General features: G+C 40.7%; 2 protein-coding genes across 7 annotated transcripts; one reads left to right on the top strand and one right to left on the bottom strand.

Moving 5' to 3' along the window:
- Positions 1 to 48: 48 nt before the first annotated feature.
- cdc26 (cell division cycle 26 homolog) lies at positions 49 to 1545 on the top strand. 2 transcript variants are annotated; one of them, XM_014128193.3, is made up of 3 exons: positions 49 to 151; positions 561 to 739; positions 905 to 1543. In XM_014128193.3, exons 2-3 carry the CDS (start codon positions 659 to 661, stop codon positions 1088 to 1090), a joined length of 267 nt encoding a protein of 88 aa, XP_013983668.1. In that variant the 5' UTR covers positions 49 to 151; positions 561 to 658; the 3' UTR covers positions 1091 to 1543.
- slc31a1 (solute carrier family 31 member 1) lies at positions 1531 to 15472 on the bottom strand. Of its 5 annotated transcripts, XM_014128234.3 has the most exons (6): positions 15237 to 15462; positions 13908 to 14016; positions 4790 to 4913; positions 4458 to 4530; positions 4135 to 4303; positions 1531 to 3679 (listed from the first exon to the last, which is right to left on the bottom strand). In XM_014128234.3, exons 3-6 carry the CDS (start codon positions 4898 to 4900, stop codon positions 3478 to 3480), a joined length of 555 nt encoding a protein of 184 aa, XP_013983709.1. In that variant the 5' UTR covers positions 4901 to 4913; positions 13908 to 14016; positions 15237 to 15462; the 3' UTR covers positions 1531 to 3477. The 5 variants fall into 5 exon arrangements, with proteins under 5 accessions (XP_013983709.1, XP_013983708.1, XP_045545869.1 ...); XM_014128233.3 differs by lacking the exon at positions 13908 to 14016 and having other exon boundaries at positions 15237 to 15472; XM_045689913.2 differs by lacking the exons at positions 13908 to 14016; positions 15237 to 15462 and adding an exon at positions 12307 to 12528.
- Between the last annotated feature and the right edge of the window lie 1642 nt (positions 15473 to 17114).

Here is a 17114-nt window from a genome sequence, read left to right as displayed (position 1 = left end):
TCTATGTCGAACAAGCCGACTGACTGTAATCAAGGGTCAAACACGCCGAAGCAAGGCACAGCTGAAAAACTACTTTACCCAGAAGCTCTTCGTCAATTTATGGCGGATTCTACAGAGCGTGGCTAGCTACTATCCAAATAAACAACAAAATGTAAGTAAATATGAACGATTTGCTTGTTTCATTGGGTCTCAGAGACAAAGTATTGACGTGGGAAGCTCGCTATTTTGGTCTCCTTTGCCAAGTTTGGTCCGTCACTGTAGTCTTAGTTCTAGTTAGCCAGCTTGCTATTTAGCTAGCTAGGAGTAGGACGTTGCAGAGATATTAGTGCAATTAATTTCTTTGGCAGCCTAAATCAAATCAAATGTTATTTGTCACATGCTTCGTAAACAACAGGTCTAGACTAACAGTGACATTCATACTTACGTGTCCTTTTTCAACAATGCAGAGTTAACAATTACTCTGTAATTTCATATGTTCATATGCAGCACTAAGTGATTTAATGCTAACGTTACCTATTGCACTCAGCACTTGACTTGTCACCTTTTCTCTCTATCTTTAGCCAGCTATAATAGTACAACAGTTTCCTATGGCACTTGTGTGAATAAGTATTCATTGATACGGCACATCTGCTTCCCAGCTAACGTTAGTGGGTAGAAGATGCTGCGCAGAAAGCCCACCCGTCTGGAGCTGAAGTTGGACGACACGGAGGAGTTTGAGAGTGTCAAGAAAGAGCTTGAGGTGAGTAGCCACACCATCATGAATAATCTCTATAGTATTTGCAGGTATAAAATGCTATCTTATTAGTGTATGAACAATGCAGTTCCCTATTAACTTTGCAAGAAAAGCTTGATGATTAGCAGAACTTCCATGTGTCTAACTACCACCCACACTTTCCTCTTTCAGAGTCGGAAGAAACAGCGAGATGAGGTGGATGTTGTTGGCGTGGCGATGTCGAGTGACATGGTGGGGGCCGGTAGTGGAACAGGGGATGGGAAGACACGGGAACAGATGATCAATGAGAGAATAGGCTACAAGCCCCATCCTAAACCCAACACCTTGCCATCGCTCTTTGGAAACCTGCAATTTTAGGTTCCTAATGGGCACATTAGAGACCGCTAAAATGGTTGGCCCCTCCAGCATTGGTGTGTGGTTGGCACCGTGACTGCTCTTGACATGGTCAGGGGTATTTGTTTACCTGAGAAGTTTATCTCTACAAAGAAATGTGTATTTTGAGGATCATATTGCATTCATAAGTCTAAAGTAATGTTGCTACATTTACCTGAAAAGTTATGACTTGTGATGCAAAGGGTAGCCTATTGTACAATGTCATGTTTGATGGGAGGGGTCGTGTACAGTGGTTTCCTCCTTTATTACAAACATCCGGACTTGGTAGCATCTGTGGAAAGACGGATTAACTGAATGGACTAACTAAATCAGTCATTACTTACAATGGTATGATTGTACTTTTATTTGCCTTCAAGGCTGTGTTGTCAAGGACAGGAGACTGCAACAGAATTGAACAAATACAGTTCTTGAATGATACCATTTATTACTTGTTTTCTCTAAAAAGATTACAGCACTATAAATATGTAAAACTATACAGACATGTTCACACTGAGGCTGTGCTGGATTGGGGGTCAGATTCCCACTGTTGTTTTTGGCCAATTCACTCCATTTGTACAGTAGACCATAATATATCCTCTTTATACATGATCCCACATGGTAAAGCAGAAACGGTTATGTTCAAGTATATACTAATGTCCCTGGCTTTATTGTAATGTAATGAGAACACGTGGCTGTTAAATCCAGTTATAGCAACTGGGAATTTGATCCCCAAACCAGGCACAACACAATGTCACTCAGGCAACGGATAAATGTACTACAGTCATTTATCTCAAATGGAAAAAAGGTACACCATTAAGAAACTAAAAAGACATACCTATATAAGTGAAATATTTTCTCTTTTAGGTTCTACTTCATAGAAATCACCCTTCTGTCAAAGTATGTACGGTCTGTAGTGTGTGACACTGATGGGTCACAAAGTAGTGCAGAAATCATGTGTTACTAGGCCAGTCTGAGAAAGCACTGGATCCAGCCTGCTACTTTCCCAGTTCTCTGCTTGTCCTTGGGACCTGAGCACTTGCTCCAATAAGGACACTAGTGTCCATGTTGTGTTGACATGCACTACTTTAAGCCTATTGAATGAACACACCAAAAGTTACTCCCTAATTATAGCGGGGAATCCCACTTCATGAAGTGATAAAGTTAACTCTTTTTAGGTTGAGGTTTTAGGGACCTCCTTATGTGCTCAGATTAGACCCAGTAATCTGTTCAACATGAATTCGTTTCTTGAAACAAGCAAATTAAAGATTTGTCCAGCAACAATTTATGGTAGTAAAGATTTAGAAAGGCAGACACTTGAATTTAGATGTGAAATGATCTTCATTGGAAGTGATACTAGCAGTAGGTCTGTTTGACATGTACATATTGTAATTACATTGGCTTCTTAATGTGCAAGAGCACATTTTTATTGTACATTTATGGGTCAGATCAAGCCTATGCTTAAGTGAAGCGTTATTTGTAAATACTGAGTTTAAAAAAAATTAATCTATCCAAAATTGAACATTGCATAGCAGTGTGTATCATGAGGGTTTTAAGGGTTGTCACTTTCTGCTGCATTATATTCTAATTAATATAATCACGTGACGAGTACAAGGACAAACTTCTTTAAAATGGTGCTCGCACTTATCAGTAGACTATGGGTCCTGTCTACAGTTGGCCTAGGCTGTCACATGTTTTCCTCTAAGGCAAAGGGTTTACTAAGGCTCAGTTATACAGCCAATCTCAAGTATGACCTTTGACTCCTGTTGTGAGACACTGATTATGTATGGCCCCCACCGGACTGTCAGATGGAATGCAGAGGACTTGGCTTCAGAATGCTTCAACTAGGGCCCAGCATTGTTCCCTGGTCAGGAGATACTGTAGGCCCTATTCATATGACTGCTTGTACCAGCACACTGTTCTTCAAGGAGAAAGTAGTTGTAAATGTCACAAATGCCCTGTGTGAGCAGAAAACCCTAGGTCCGATGCTGTAAGAATGAACGTGCACCGATTGTTGTGCAATAATAAAAATACTGATTAAGAATGGCACGATTGGGGGAAGAGTGAACGTTCAGCTCTTTTGACAGAGACGTGGAGATTGAGACAGGAGGCGTAAGAATTTGGAATACCAACATCGTGTTACGGTGACACGGGTAGTCATCTAGAGCTACCAATAGGACAGACTCACAAATGTAAAAGCTCGTGGTCATAATTTAGATTTACCATCAAGCGTTAGTGTGACAAAGTGAACTGTCTAAATGTGATACATGCAACAAAACAAACTGGATGCATGACGATGGGGATTGAAAGGAGAATGCCTGTATGTGTGTGTGTGTTTTACGTGTGTGGTAGGATGAATAGACCAGGTGGGGGTGTCAGTGACAGTGTTCGGTGATGTCAACAACCACAGCCTTTTTCCAGCTGAATAAGAAGTATCCCACCCCGGCCCCCACTGCCACGGCGATACACAGGTAAGCGTTGTAGGTCATGAAGACCAACATAAGGAAGTAGCTGACCATCACCTGGATGATGTGTAACACAGTCTGCAGCAAGTGGGACAGACTCAGCATCCGCTGGCTGCAGGGGAGAGAGAAGGAAACAGGAATATTAAGAGAGTCATGTTTTCAATCAACTCATTCACAGCACTCTGCAAGTCGGGTGTTAGTGGCTACTTAGACATTTTTAAAATTCCTGTTATGGCTACAACATTCCCCACAAACAGTAAGGCAGGGCAGCAGGTAGCCTAGTGGTTAGAGCATTGGGCCAGTCTACAAGTGTGTCTCAGGGAGAGTTGGGATATGCAAAAAAACACATTTACAATTCACACGTGTATTAATACACATGTGTACATGTGTGAAATGGGACAAATAAGCTTCAAAATGTCCTACTACAAGTTAATGTGGAGCCAGTAGCCCTTTTTGGCTGCCATGTCTAGAAGTCTCACATTTGGGGTATAAATCGGAACACTTCACTGCAGTACTACTGTGTGTCCGTTTAGTGAGGAGGCCTGTTGCATATTTGGTCTCACTTACCCTACAGTCTTGTGGGTCTCCATGAGCATGGTACCGTCTGCTCCCGGGACAGGCATGGAGTTATAGCGCACGTTGACCTGGTTCCTCCTCAACAGGAACTCCCTGCCGATCTTCAGCCCCTCGTAGAGCACAGCCAGCAGGAAACAACCAATGCAGGCCCCTGCCATCTCTGAGAGGAGACATGATTGAGATGTTAATGTTGGTTAGATATTCAACTTCTTTTTGGGGATAATAATGAATCGTTAATGGCCATGGTCATAAAATACTTTTTGCACTACATTTCAAGTCTACAAATGCATCCTGGAAACCACACACACTCTTACCTCCAGGTGTGTTGATGACAAGACCGGCAAACAGCAGCTCCACGTTTGTGTAGCCAAAGTAGAAGGTCATTTGCTTCAGAAGAGGAACAGAAAACAAATTGTATCACACACATCTACAGAGCCAAGGGGTTTACAGTGATTCAGCTCACACAGCAGAGAGAAATGTCAAGCAGGCCATTTGAATTAAGAGTTTAAAACCATTCATCTTAAAATCAGATTTGCAACTTTGGTGGTAGAAAGTGCAGTGACAGGGTGCCAAGCCTAAGTAAATCCCACACTGTAACAGAGAGAAATTAGTGTGTGACATATTTCTGAATGCCAGGCCCACTCACCATCATCATTCCTCCTGCACAGTGTACTGCTCCATCCTCATGGGAGTCTGTCCCCGTGGGAGGAGCCATGGTGCCGTGGTTGTGGTGATCATGGTGCATGTCCATGTTCATCTGTACTGTAGGACTGCAAGAACCAGGAAATACAGAGACAAAACACACATCAGTCACACACACTTCACATCTCCACACAGACCACGACAGGTGGCTTTTGTGGTAGGTATTTGGCAGTGCCAAAGGTGTTCAGAAAATTCTTGTGAAGACAAGACGGAAACAGACATCAAGCCAAAAATAAAACAAACCCCACCCCAAATGTTCACTAAAAATAAATTGGGCACTGAGCACATTTAAGGTCTGCTGAGCCCAAACTTGAACGTTGTGAAAATTCTGTGCAACTTCCAACACACGTTTACTGTGAACACTGAGGCTGTACCCGCTTTAAGTTACAGTTTTAACAGTGGCCAAGTAGGCTACTGTGGCTATTTGATCATAATGTAGTGCTACCAGAGTGGCCTACCATTGAAAACAATGGAGAAAAATGCATCCCTTAACATTTTAACATGGAAATAGTTGTTCTATCATTCAGCCTACAGTAGCAGCCAATGTGGTGTGTTCAATGTAGGCCTACATTCCTTGAGATTTATGTAAAAAAACATGCAAGGCTTGATATTAACCTGTTTATCCACTTGTCCAATAGACAAGGAGGTGACTGAAAATGTGTTGTTTGATGCAGGAAACCACTTTACAAAATAAAATGCATTATGCCCATTCCATTATTACAGAGAATCAGACAAATTATGCTACCTGCTGCCTATAGAGTACCAGAGTCTGAGTCATAATACCCATAAAACCTTGGGGTCAAACAAGGAAATGGGTCTAATCGTTTTTCCACCATTCATTTTTCCTATAGGGGATTTTAGAAACACTTAAAATAAGGGCTGCGTTTCGTGTAGGCTTACCCTGGCATGACGTTTTGATAAGTGTAAATCTCTCTAGGACAAGGTGATTTATATCAACATAGTTCCCTGTATTTACCCCCCAAAATTGAAATGCTAAATTAGCTGCTAATGCGGCTATAACAAATGCCATGATCTGGATGCGACAGCCTGATTCAAGGCAAAGGTAAGAATCTCTGGATTAACTATGTAAAGTTAGCTACATTTTGTAATTAATAAATTGGAAATATTTCTTTAAATTGACAATTCTATGAACTGTCTTGTGCAAGTTTTTAATTGACACAATACCCGTTAGCAAAGGTGTCAGCTAGAGATGACGTGCAGGAGCTTGCAGGGATTTGTAGTCTTGCATGATGTCTACTCTGATGCTAATTAGCATTTTCGGAAATATAGACGAATATATTGATAAAAAAGTCCCCCTTGTCTGAGAGAGATTTACATGGTTATCAAAACATCATGCCAGGGTAAGCCTACATGAAACACAGCCCTTATTTCAAGTCAAGTTAAATCTCATGCTTCTCTCTGTGGGCTGATATTTCTTCTGCACAGCAGTCCCGGGGAGCTGCGCAGCCCCACGCACGCACACAGCTTAGAGGGAACACTGCCCCACCCTTAGCAGCACAGTGTAGGACTCCTGCTTATTATCGTCTAGGAAAAATGCATAGTGTGCAATTTTCCAGGTGTAGGCCTGCACGTCGAATTTAGGTCCTCTCAAGCTAAATTTTCCAGGTTTGTAAGGACACAGGTCCGTGTTTGACTGTGAGCTTAAAGAGGGATGAAGTGGGTAATCCCTCAGAATTGGAGTAGCCTGGTCCTTGGCTTGGCACCATGCCACTAGCCTGAGGACAAGCCCCAGATCCTCTCTAATGCTCCTTGGTTAGCACCGATTGAAAAAGTTAGGACCGTAATTAAAACGAGTCAGTCAAAGTCTCCAAAGTACCCAGTGTTATTGCTATGGAGAGACGGTGATGGTGCGATTCAGTTGAGAGGTGTTTTAACCATGAACCTCAACCTACTGTACTGAACCCACTGGTGGCCGGGGTCTATTGTAAACGCTAATTGAAACGGTTTTCTTGGACATTAAGTACGTGCAAAAGGAAGCACAGTATCCAGACCATAAACGTATATAGGTCAAAATAACGATTACAGCGTTGCCATTTTGTAATCGAGTTATTGATAATGCAATTATAATAGTTAGGCTAATTATAGTTGCATTTGTCAGATCTGAAGAGTACCTAAATTGAGGAAAGAACAGACACATATTAGGCTACAGATAGAACAACATGGTCCCTGTGAAGCCAGTTCGGACCAGTGTGTGCCAAGGCTATTTCATACACGGCTTCAGGTTAAATCTAAATCTACTATACATGTCACTTTGAAAATCACCTTCACTCCCTACTTAAGAGAGCAATCATTCGAAGAGGAAGAATTAGCCACTTGAGTCGAGAGCGCCATTAGGACCCTTACTAATCTAATGTCTAAACAACCCAAGGCCACATCTGTAAAAACTGCCTTTATAACACAATAAATGCCCACTTAAATGGACAATGTCAATTAATTTGAGAAACACAAGATATATGAAAAAGGCCTGGAACACCCAGAGGGGGAAACCAATGGCATCAGCAAAACAGACATCGAGAATCTAAATGAAGACACAAAAACCACATCTTTTAAACTGCTGGTTTCCAGTCAAAACATCTGTTGCCTCATATTGTTCTGCTCTGCTAGACTCAGTTACTACCACAGCGAGAAGTTAGCCATTACACAAACGTACAGTGCCTTCGGGAAAGTATTCAGACCCCTTGACTTTTACACATTTTGTTACGTTACAGCCTTATTCTAAAATTGATTAAAAAAAAAAATTAAATCCTCAGCAATCGACACACAATACCCCATAATGACAAAGCGTAAAAATGTTTTCAGAATGTTTGCAAATTTATAAAAATACAAAAACAGATACCTTATTTACATACACTACCGTTCAAAAGTTGAGGTCACTTAGAAATGTCCTTGTTTTTGAAAGAAAAGCAAATTTCTTGTTCATTAAAATAACATCAAATTGATCAGAAACACAGTGTAGACAATGTTGTAAATGACTATTGTAACTGGGAACGGCTGATTTTTAATGGAATATCTACATAGGCGTATAGAGGCCCATTATCAGCAACATTCACTCCTGTGTTCCAATGGCACGTTGTTTATCTAATCAAGTCTATCATTTTAAAAGGCTAATTGATCATTAGAAAACCCTTTTGCAACTATGTTAGCACAGCTGAAAACGGTTGTGCTAATTAAAGAAGCAATAAAACTGGCCTTCTTTAGACTAGTTGAGAATCTGGAGTATCAGCATTTGCGGGTTCAATTACAGGCTCAAAATGGCCAGAAACAAAGAAATTTCTTCTGAAACTCGTCAGTCTATTCTTGTTCTGAGAAATTAAGGCTATTCCATGCGAGAAATTGCCAAGAAACTGAAGATCTCATACAAAGCGGTGTACTACTCCCTTCACAGAACAGCGCAAACTGGCTTTAACCAGAATAGAAAGAGTGGGAGGCCCCGGTGCACAACCGAGCACAAGTACATTAGAGTGTCTAGTTTGAGAAACAGACCCCTCAAGTCCTCAACTGGCAGCTTCATTAAATAGTACCCGCAAAACACCAGTCTCAACAGTGAAGAGGCAACTCCGGGATGCTGGCCTTCTAGGCAGAGTTCCTCTGTCCAGTGTGTGTTCTTTTGCACATCTTAATATTTTATTTTTATTGGCCAGTCTGAGATATGGCTTCTTCTTTGCAACTCTGCTTCTCAAACTAGACACTAATGTACTTCTCCTCGTGCTCAGTTGTACACCGGGGCGTCCCACTCCTAAGCAATTAAGATCACAGTTCTGAAAACTTAGGACCCCAAAGAGGCCTTTCAACTGACTTTCAAAAACACCAAAAGAAAGATGCCCAGGGTCCCTGCTCATTTGCGTGAACATGCCTTAGGCATGCTGCAAGGAGGCATTAGGACTGCAGATGTGGCCAGGGCAATAAATTGCAATGTCTGTACTGTGAGACCCTTAGACAGCACTACAGGGAGACAGGACGGACAGCTGATCGTCCTCGCAGTGGCAGACCACATGCAACAACCCCTGCACAGGATTTGTACATCCGAACGTCACACCTGCGGGACAGGTACAGGATGGCAACAATAACTGCCCGAGTTACACCAGGAACGCACAATCCCTCCATCAGTGCTCAGACTGTCCACAATAGGCTGAGAGAGGCTGGACTGAGGTCCTCACCAGACATCACCGGCAACAACGTTGCCTATGGGCACAAACCCACCGTCGCTGGACCAGACAGGACTGGCAAAAAGTGCTCTTCACTGACGAGTCGCGGTTTTGTCTCACCAGGGGTGATGGTCGGATTTGCGTTTATCGTCGAAGGAATGAGCGTTACACCGAGGCCTGTACTCTGGAGCTGGATCGATTTGGAGTTGGAGGGTCTGTCATGGTCTGGGGCGGTGTGTCACAGCATCATCAGACTGAGCTTGTTGTCATTTCAGGCAATCTCAACGCTGTGCGTTACAGGGAAGACATCCTCCTCCCTCATGTGGTACCCTTCCTGCAGGCTCATCCTGACATGACCCTCCAGCATGACAATGCCACCAGCCATACTGCTCGTACTGTGCGTGATTTCCTGCAAGACAGGAATGTTGGTGTTCTGCCATGGCCAGCGAAGAGCCAGGATCTCAATCCCATTGAACACGTCTGGGAACTTGCAGGTGCCTTGGTGGAAGAGTGGGGTAACATCTCACAGCAAGAACTGGCAAATCTGGTGCAGTCCATGAGGAGGAGACGCACTGCAGTACTTAATGCAGCTGGTGGCCACACCAGATAGTGACTGTTACTTTTCATTTTGACCCCCCTTTGTTCAGGGACACATTATTCCATTTATTGTAGTCACATGTCTGTGGAACTTGTTCAGTTTATGTCTCAGTTGTTAAATCTTATGTTCATACAAATATTTACACATGTTAAGTTTGCTGAAAATAAATGCAGTTGACAGTGAGAGGACGTTTGTTTTTTTGCTGAGTTCATATGGAGGATACAACCATGGCGCCGGAGGCGTCTGCAGATTGTTGGCCGTGCAGAGGAGAGAATCATTAGATCATTTATTTTGGTACTGCCCCTATGTAGCTTGTTTTTGGTTGCAGGTTCATGAATGGCTGAGAAAAATAATACAAAAATAAATCACAACATTTACTTAAATCTATCTTTGCAAATAGCACTGCTGGGTGACTTGAAAAGCCATGGTCAGTCGATCAATAATATAATTGTACTTTTAGTAAAGGTGTTCATCTTTCATTTAGAATCTGTGGAAACTTGAGAATAGAAAGGTTCAGAACTTTTGTGAAACAGCACAGCAGAAATAAGTCAAGACTGGATAGTTTTTAGGGGTTGAGGGTGGCTGAAGGATGAAATAAAAATGAAAAAAGTAAACCAATATAAAAAAATTTACTGTGTCTGTAAAATGTATTTAGTATGTATAAGCTGGAAGTAGATGCCTAAGTATAGTTGTCCTTGGTTTACTCCAATTAGGGGAGGGTTAGGGTAAAATAAATTAAAAATATGGAAATGTAAAAAAATATTTTTGGGGGGGGATTGGAAATTATGCCAAAAATGACATTGATAGAACCCAGCATTTTCTGCAAAATTAAAGCTGATCTAGCCCCTTAAATAAAAAACAACGGTGATCATCATATAGATAGGACTCACATTAGAAACGACTGCTCTCAAAGTACTGTGGATAAAACATTTAACATTTAAGTCATTTAGCAGACGCTCTTATCCAGAGCGACTTACAAATTAAAAGCCTAAACCCTGCATATATTCGCTTACTCGGTTGAGCTAGACATAAAAACAGGAAACACATAATTAACAGAGTCCATGCTCCCCCCCAGAACAGTCAGACTGTTTGGAGCATGCAGAAGTAAAAACAGCTGAATTACATTTCATACAAGGAACATGTACATTATTAAATGGTAGCCTAAACATTCTTGATTCGATAATTTATATGAAATAGTTTCATTCCAGATAAAATCTCACCCAATTTGAAAACTTACCCAAATGTCTCACCACATTAAAACTTACCCAAATGTCTCTGTTACAGCCAAATCAATGACAAGATACTTGTCAATGTGTGTGTGTTCATGCAACCTATCAATGCGTATAGGTGTGTGGTCTGATCCTGAGTGTGCTCTCCTGCTTGAGTCTGGGAAAGTGACTGTGTGTTGTGCAATAAACTGCTCTCTCTCATGACTGCCCTCCTCATGTGACTGTTCATCTGCCTCTTATTTCCTCTGATCCAGCCAATCACATGGGTCCCCCCCCCCCCCCAATGAGGAAAAGAGCCAATTCAAAAGCAAATACTTTAAAACACATCCAAAACATACCCTACAAGTGCTGGACAAAACATACATTAGCTGACGAAATAATGGGATGTCCACTCACTTATTTGTTTGCTGCTCAGACAATCTTTTATATTTCATAAAACTGTCCTTTGACCAGACAAACAGTCAGGACCAAACAGTGTAGGCTTGTGTTCATCAGTGTTCGGTAAAACCCACATAAGCTAGCCTATACAGTAACACAAGAACACTTTCCTGATCAAAATAATTGATCATAAACTGAATGCTGATGCATAGAACACAACTAATAATGCCATTTCCTGTGCTTGGGTCCACGTACAGGGAATTGTTAATCATTAGACTTTATGGCGACCAATCGGAGACAAAGATAAAGGATAATGGATACACTGCAGCGATGCAATGCCTTTAGAAAGTATACACACCCCTTGACTTTTTCCAGATTTTATTGTGTTACAAAGTGGGATTAAAATGGATTTAATTGACATTTTTGGGCAACGATCTACATAAAATACTTTGTAAGGTCAAAGTGGATGAAAAATGCGAGGCATTGAAAACCTCCCTGGTCTTTGTGGTTGAATCTGTGCTAGAAATTCACTACTCGATTGAGGGGGCTTACAGATAATTGTATGTGGGAGAGATGGGGTATCGTTCAAAAAAGACATTAACCACTATTATTGAACACAGAATGAGTCCATGCAACTTGTGATTTTTTAACCAACTTTTTTACTCCTGAACTTATTTAGGCTTGCAATAACAACGGGGTTGAATACTTAATGACTCAAGACATTTTAGCTTTCCATTTTTTATCAATTTGGAAAATGTTCTACAAACAAAATTCCACTGACAATATGGGGCATTGTGTGTAGATCAGTAACACAACACCTCAAGTTTAAGCAATGTAACAATAAAATGTGGAAAAAGTAACGTTTTTTTATTTTACCTTTATTTAACCAGGCAAGTCAGTTAAGAATAAATTCTTATTTACAAAGACGTCCTAGGAACAGTGAGTTAACTGCCATGTAAAGTGGTTGTTCCACTGGATATTATAGGTGAATGCACCAATTTGTAAGTCGCTCTGGATAAGAGCGTCTGCTAAATGACTAAAATGTAAAAATGTAAATGTAATGTTCAGGGGCAGAATGACAGATTTTTACCTTGTCAGCTCGGGGATTTGATGTTGCAACCTTTCGGTTACTAGTCCAACGCTCTAACCACTAGGCTACCTGCCGCCAAATTGTTTCTGAAGGCACTGTACATGTAATGTACTTGCACCTTTAGTCTAAAATGAGTTACAGTGTGACTGTGACAGAACAGTCCGACCTCCAGCTTTGTGGAACACGACGTAAAAGTGCATGTCAAGTCAAGGCCGACGTAGGCATATTATATGAAAGCCATAGGCGCTGATAAAACGGGCTCATAATAATCCTCGCCGAAGATTAAAGTGACTGAAGCAATGATGAAATGTTCAGTAAATAGCACAATGTACAAAATTACGGAACGGAAAAAAGAGCATCAACAACCACTGACCAACAAAACATTCCATGATTGTGCAACTCAAACATTGTGATTAGAGGTCAGAGGTGATGATTACTCAGTGAAGCCTACTATTTACTCAACAGTTTGTGTGTGTGTGTGTGTGTGTGTGTGTGTGTGTGTGTGTGTGGTGTGTGTACACTGTAGCTTTGTTCAGAGAGCGAGATTAACTTTCTTCAGCTCTTGCCTTTAGTAAAAGCTGCATCAAGTTCAACACCTTGATGGAACAAAGAAGGGCTGAGTAGAGAAGACAACGTTCAAAACCATTCTCTGCCTGTGTCTGTCAATGTGGCAACATGCCATTTGGAAAGGCCTGCCTAATTCACTAATCACTTCAGTGGACAGTAAAGATAACCCTTGACCTGCAATTTGAAAGTGTGCAATTAATCAGTCTTATCTAAATAAATAAACTGTATGATATCGCCATCAGTTACCCTAACTGGCCTCACATGATCACGTAGACCTAAGCCTAATTCTTTCACATTTAACAGTACACCACTGACCTAATTTTGCTACATAATTGCCAGACTTTAAACACATTCCTAATGAATGCACAAGACCCACTACCTGATGCAAATACAGTACAGTAAAGGGTACACAGGCTAGCTAAGAGTGTACAATGGCAAAGTTAGCCTACTTTCCGACTTTTAAAACAAGATGGTACAGAACAATACAGGTTGAGGTACAATAACCAAAAGTTTGTCAATTCAAACTTGAATTTCTCCATTAGATTCTGATCATGTTCTCATCAATCCATCTTTGATTTACAGGTGTTGTTTTAGCCCTGTTTTATTTTACCTGTCATGTCTGTGTTATCAATCCACTGCTTTCCATTCATGGAATGTTGTATGTGACTAGGGTTGGGCGGTCACCAGATTTGCATACCGTTCCTGTAGCATCCCGGGGTATACTGTATTACTGGCAGTGGACACAAGGGGCGCTATTACTTTAAGTGTAAGAAAAACAAATTTAGGCTGCAGGGATCTTGGTCCAGGAGGGGATTGATTTTCTCTACTGTAACTATGACGCAATCTCAATCAATAACCAAGATCAAAACAATTACTTACAATCCACTTCAACTTTTAAGGTGGTCAGTTAAGCTTGGCGGAGGTCTGACAAGTTGTATTCAAATACACTTGGTCCCTGCCGCCTTCATCATCAACTAGCCTAAGTATAAGTCTGTCTGTAAAGTAAACTGGTTGTTGAGAATGAGAACCCTTACCAGGCAAACACGGTTCAGTCATGTAGGAGTGATGCCAAAGGGAAGGAGGGCCAACTACAGCAGCATAGCTGGAGGACAGCCTGGCCCATTGGATACTGTCCCTGTCCTCCTGATACATAAAGACAATTGGGCACTGTTTCACTCAGACCCACTCATAAACATTCCTCCCATTCACATATCTGTGAGTAAATGAAAATATAACAAAGTCAGTTAACTATGAGTGACCCTGTTATTCCCAGAGCAGTCGAATTGAAAGCGAAATCCAAAAGTGAAAAGCAGATCTTTATAACAGCATCTAAGTTGCATAGATTTTTGTGCATTGGGGTTCAAGTCTTGTGGCAGAGTTTGTCGTGGCTGTTGAGTGCCACTCAATAGCAGACTTCCCACAATAAGATCAGTGAGCACCGACCATTTGAGAGATAAAAGTTCCATACATTTCTTGTGGTTGACCAGCCTTGACCATTTTTTGATGTACTTTTGGATTGACATAAATAATGACTACCAGGTCATGGAACTTTCTGGCTCTAGAGAGGCTCACTTTTTTTTCTCTGTTATAAAGGGGATAACTGACAGGTAATGTGTTCAAAGCTGTAATTGAAAAGAGTATATAAAAGGACCACAGTACAATTGGTTCTGTTTCGGCATCATCATCAACGCACAACACAATGCTCTGAAAAGGCTACAATTGAAATAGCTTGAAAAAAAATATTATTTTGCATATTTGTAGCTTAATTTCTAGTTGTGGAACAGGTAAGACATTGGAATAGGGAATATTGCACGTTTGTGCTTCATGACAAGTTCATGAGCATGACAATGTGATAGATATTGATAGCTTAATTGTTTCACAATATGAGAGTATGATGAAAAAGAGCACAGTAAAACCTTGAGGTAGTGGAGAGACTAAGATCAATGAGTCTTTGGCAAACAATGTAGAGTTTTGTGTACTGTAGCTGTGTAGCAAATACAAAAGCCAAGTGTTTCTCAACAACTGACCGTCTGCATAGTAAAATTATAGTCAAAGGCTAGAAATCTGTTTTGGTGGCAGCTAACTAGCTGTATGGGGTTGTCTTAAAAAAAGAAAAAAAAGAAATGAGATATATATATATATATATATATACACACATTTAAAAAATGGGATCTAACATATGCACATTTGTTTGAAATTGTGAGATGGCTCAAGTTGCATAATACCAAAAAACGACTTTGCTAACTAATGAACTAGATAGTCGCTGTACTTGCTAGCCAACTAGCTTATCTAGTAGCTACAGAGGTCAAACAAGTCCAAAAGAACAAGTTTAACTTAGTCTGGGAAAGCACGCACGCGCTTACCTCACAATATAGATAACACGGTGCCTGCAACGTCGACAGTACAGTACGTTCAGAAAAGCTGTGGTTCCAGCGTGATTTTCTTGGGCCAAGATAACTCACAACCTAATCATTAACTATGAGCTTTCAGACTCACGTTTATTCTACTGGCAAAACGCAGACAGCCCAAGTAAGCTGACATTTGACAGCGCAGGAAAATGTAGACGTAGCACGGATGTTTTCATGTAGTAGCTTATCAGGCGACCCCGTTCAGGGTAGGCACTTCCGCCGCCACATGGCAGCCCGTAAGCCTACATAACGCCTTATAACATCTCCTGTGTGTATTTTACATTTAATGTAGCCCTCAAAATACCACCGAATGTATTTTTTTTTATTCACAGATATTCTCAGAAAATGTGTGTATTTTCGTGGTGGTCTCTTCAATGGCTGGGTTGGATGGCAACCTGGTCTCAGAGTATTTCGTATTATTCTGTATGTAAATCCGAGACACTCCATTTAGGATGATATGTTACGTTTCATATGGCATGTATTAATTTGTAGAACTCCATCACCCATTTCGTATGATATATTACCAATTTGCTAAACGTACAATATTTTACGAATTTGCATAACATAATATGTAACGAATTTGCAAAACATATGATATGTTACTAATTCTAGCTGGCTGGCTAACGTTAGGGGAAGGGTTAACTAACATAATAAATAGTTGCAAAGTAGGTAAGTGGTTGAAAAGCTGCTAATTAGCTAAAAAGCTTAAATTGTCCAGAGAGATACGAATTTACAATCTTTGGGTTGCTATTCATTTGCATTGTACACCCATTCAGAACAACCAATCTACTTTCGTTTTGCCTCAAGTAACCATCTGTTTTATGTAACCATATTAAACACAATATATAATGCTATTTTAGAATTCCGGATTTACTTTTACTATGTTACATCTAGAGACCAGGCTGCTTCACTCCACATTTTAAATTACCTCATTTTAACAAATATATATGATGAGAATAATTTCAAGTACCAATATTAGTACCGCTGGCCTACTGCGTTCTTAAACCAGAAGCATAACATTGTGAGACTTCCGGGAATGCCTGCGACACAGACCAAGCAGACAGACCAGGCCTAGGATTGAGAAGTAAATGTGCGCGTTTGAGTGGTAAACCGACTGTAGACGTAAGTCAACGAGTAAAGTCAGGGAGGTACATATTTATGCACTGACAGTTTGCTGTCTGACAACTTCTGTTTTTTTCTAGGAAATGTTAAATGGCAGACATGGAATTCGCCTTTTTTATTGCCGATGAAGTGGATGCCATCGAAATTCCACTTCTCCTACACGAAGCTGAACATGAACAACACGGTCCAAGACATGCATATCTTAATAAGGAAATTACATACCAGCCCAAACTCTTTCTAACATTCACAAGACTTGTTTTGTATGTTTGTGATGGTTTTCTCAAAATATAACCAGGTAGTAGTGAGTGCATAGGCTACTAGAATGAGAGGTGTTTTTGCAGCATATGGGATTTGCCGCATATGGGTTTGCCATTACTTCATGCCCTTGCACCTTCCTCATTATTATTTGTGATTGTGCAACATGGAATTGTAACAGTCCACAAATATTCTTACTGTACGGTAATTGATTGCATGTCAGCATCACTACAGCCGGCAGTAATTTTTAACCTTTATGTAGCTTTTGTCAGTAAACATGTAAAGAACAGAATTTGATTCAATCACATGTACAAAACACTCACTGTACAGAAAAGGATTAGACTATACATGTACATCAGGTCACATAAATTACTGGTTAAACAATATGAAAAGGATTAGACTACATGTACTATACATCAGTTCACATAATTTACTGTGTAAACAATATGCTAAGCA

Source organism: Salmo salar, chromosome 11 (genome assembly GCF_965601325.2).
Source record: "Salmo salar chromosome 11, fSalSal1, whole genome shotgun sequence".
Classification (NCBI taxonomy): Eukaryota; Metazoa; Chordata; class Actinopteri; order Salmoniformes; family Salmonidae; genus Salmo; species Salmo salar.
This window is presented reverse-complemented; position numbering and strand designations above follow the sequence as displayed.

What these genes read in the sequence shown, in the direction of transcription:
- cdc26 (XM_014128193.3), top strand. Translation starts at nt 659, where the DNA reads ATGCTGCGCAGAAAGCCCACCCGTCTGGAGCTGAAGTTGGACGACACG. An exon ending in GTGTCAAGAAAGAGCTTGAG is followed by an intron (nt 740 to 904) that starts GTGAGTAGCCAC and finishes TTCCTCTTTCAG; the next exon opens with AGTCGGAAGAAACAGCGAGA.
- slc31a1 (XM_014128233.3), bottom strand. Translation starts at nt 4,900, where the DNA reads ATGAACATGGACATGCACCATGATCACCACAACCACGGCACCATGGCT. An exon ending in GTGCAGGAGGAATGATGATG is followed by an intron (nt 4,531 to 4,789) that starts GTGAGTGGGCCT and finishes CCTCTTCTGAAG; the next exon opens with CAAATGACCTTCTACTTTGG. An exon ending in GAGACCCACAAGACTGTAGG is followed by an intron (nt 3,680 to 4,134) that starts GTAAGTGAGACC and finishes TCTCCCCTGCAG; the next exon opens with CCAGCGGATGCTGAGTCTGT.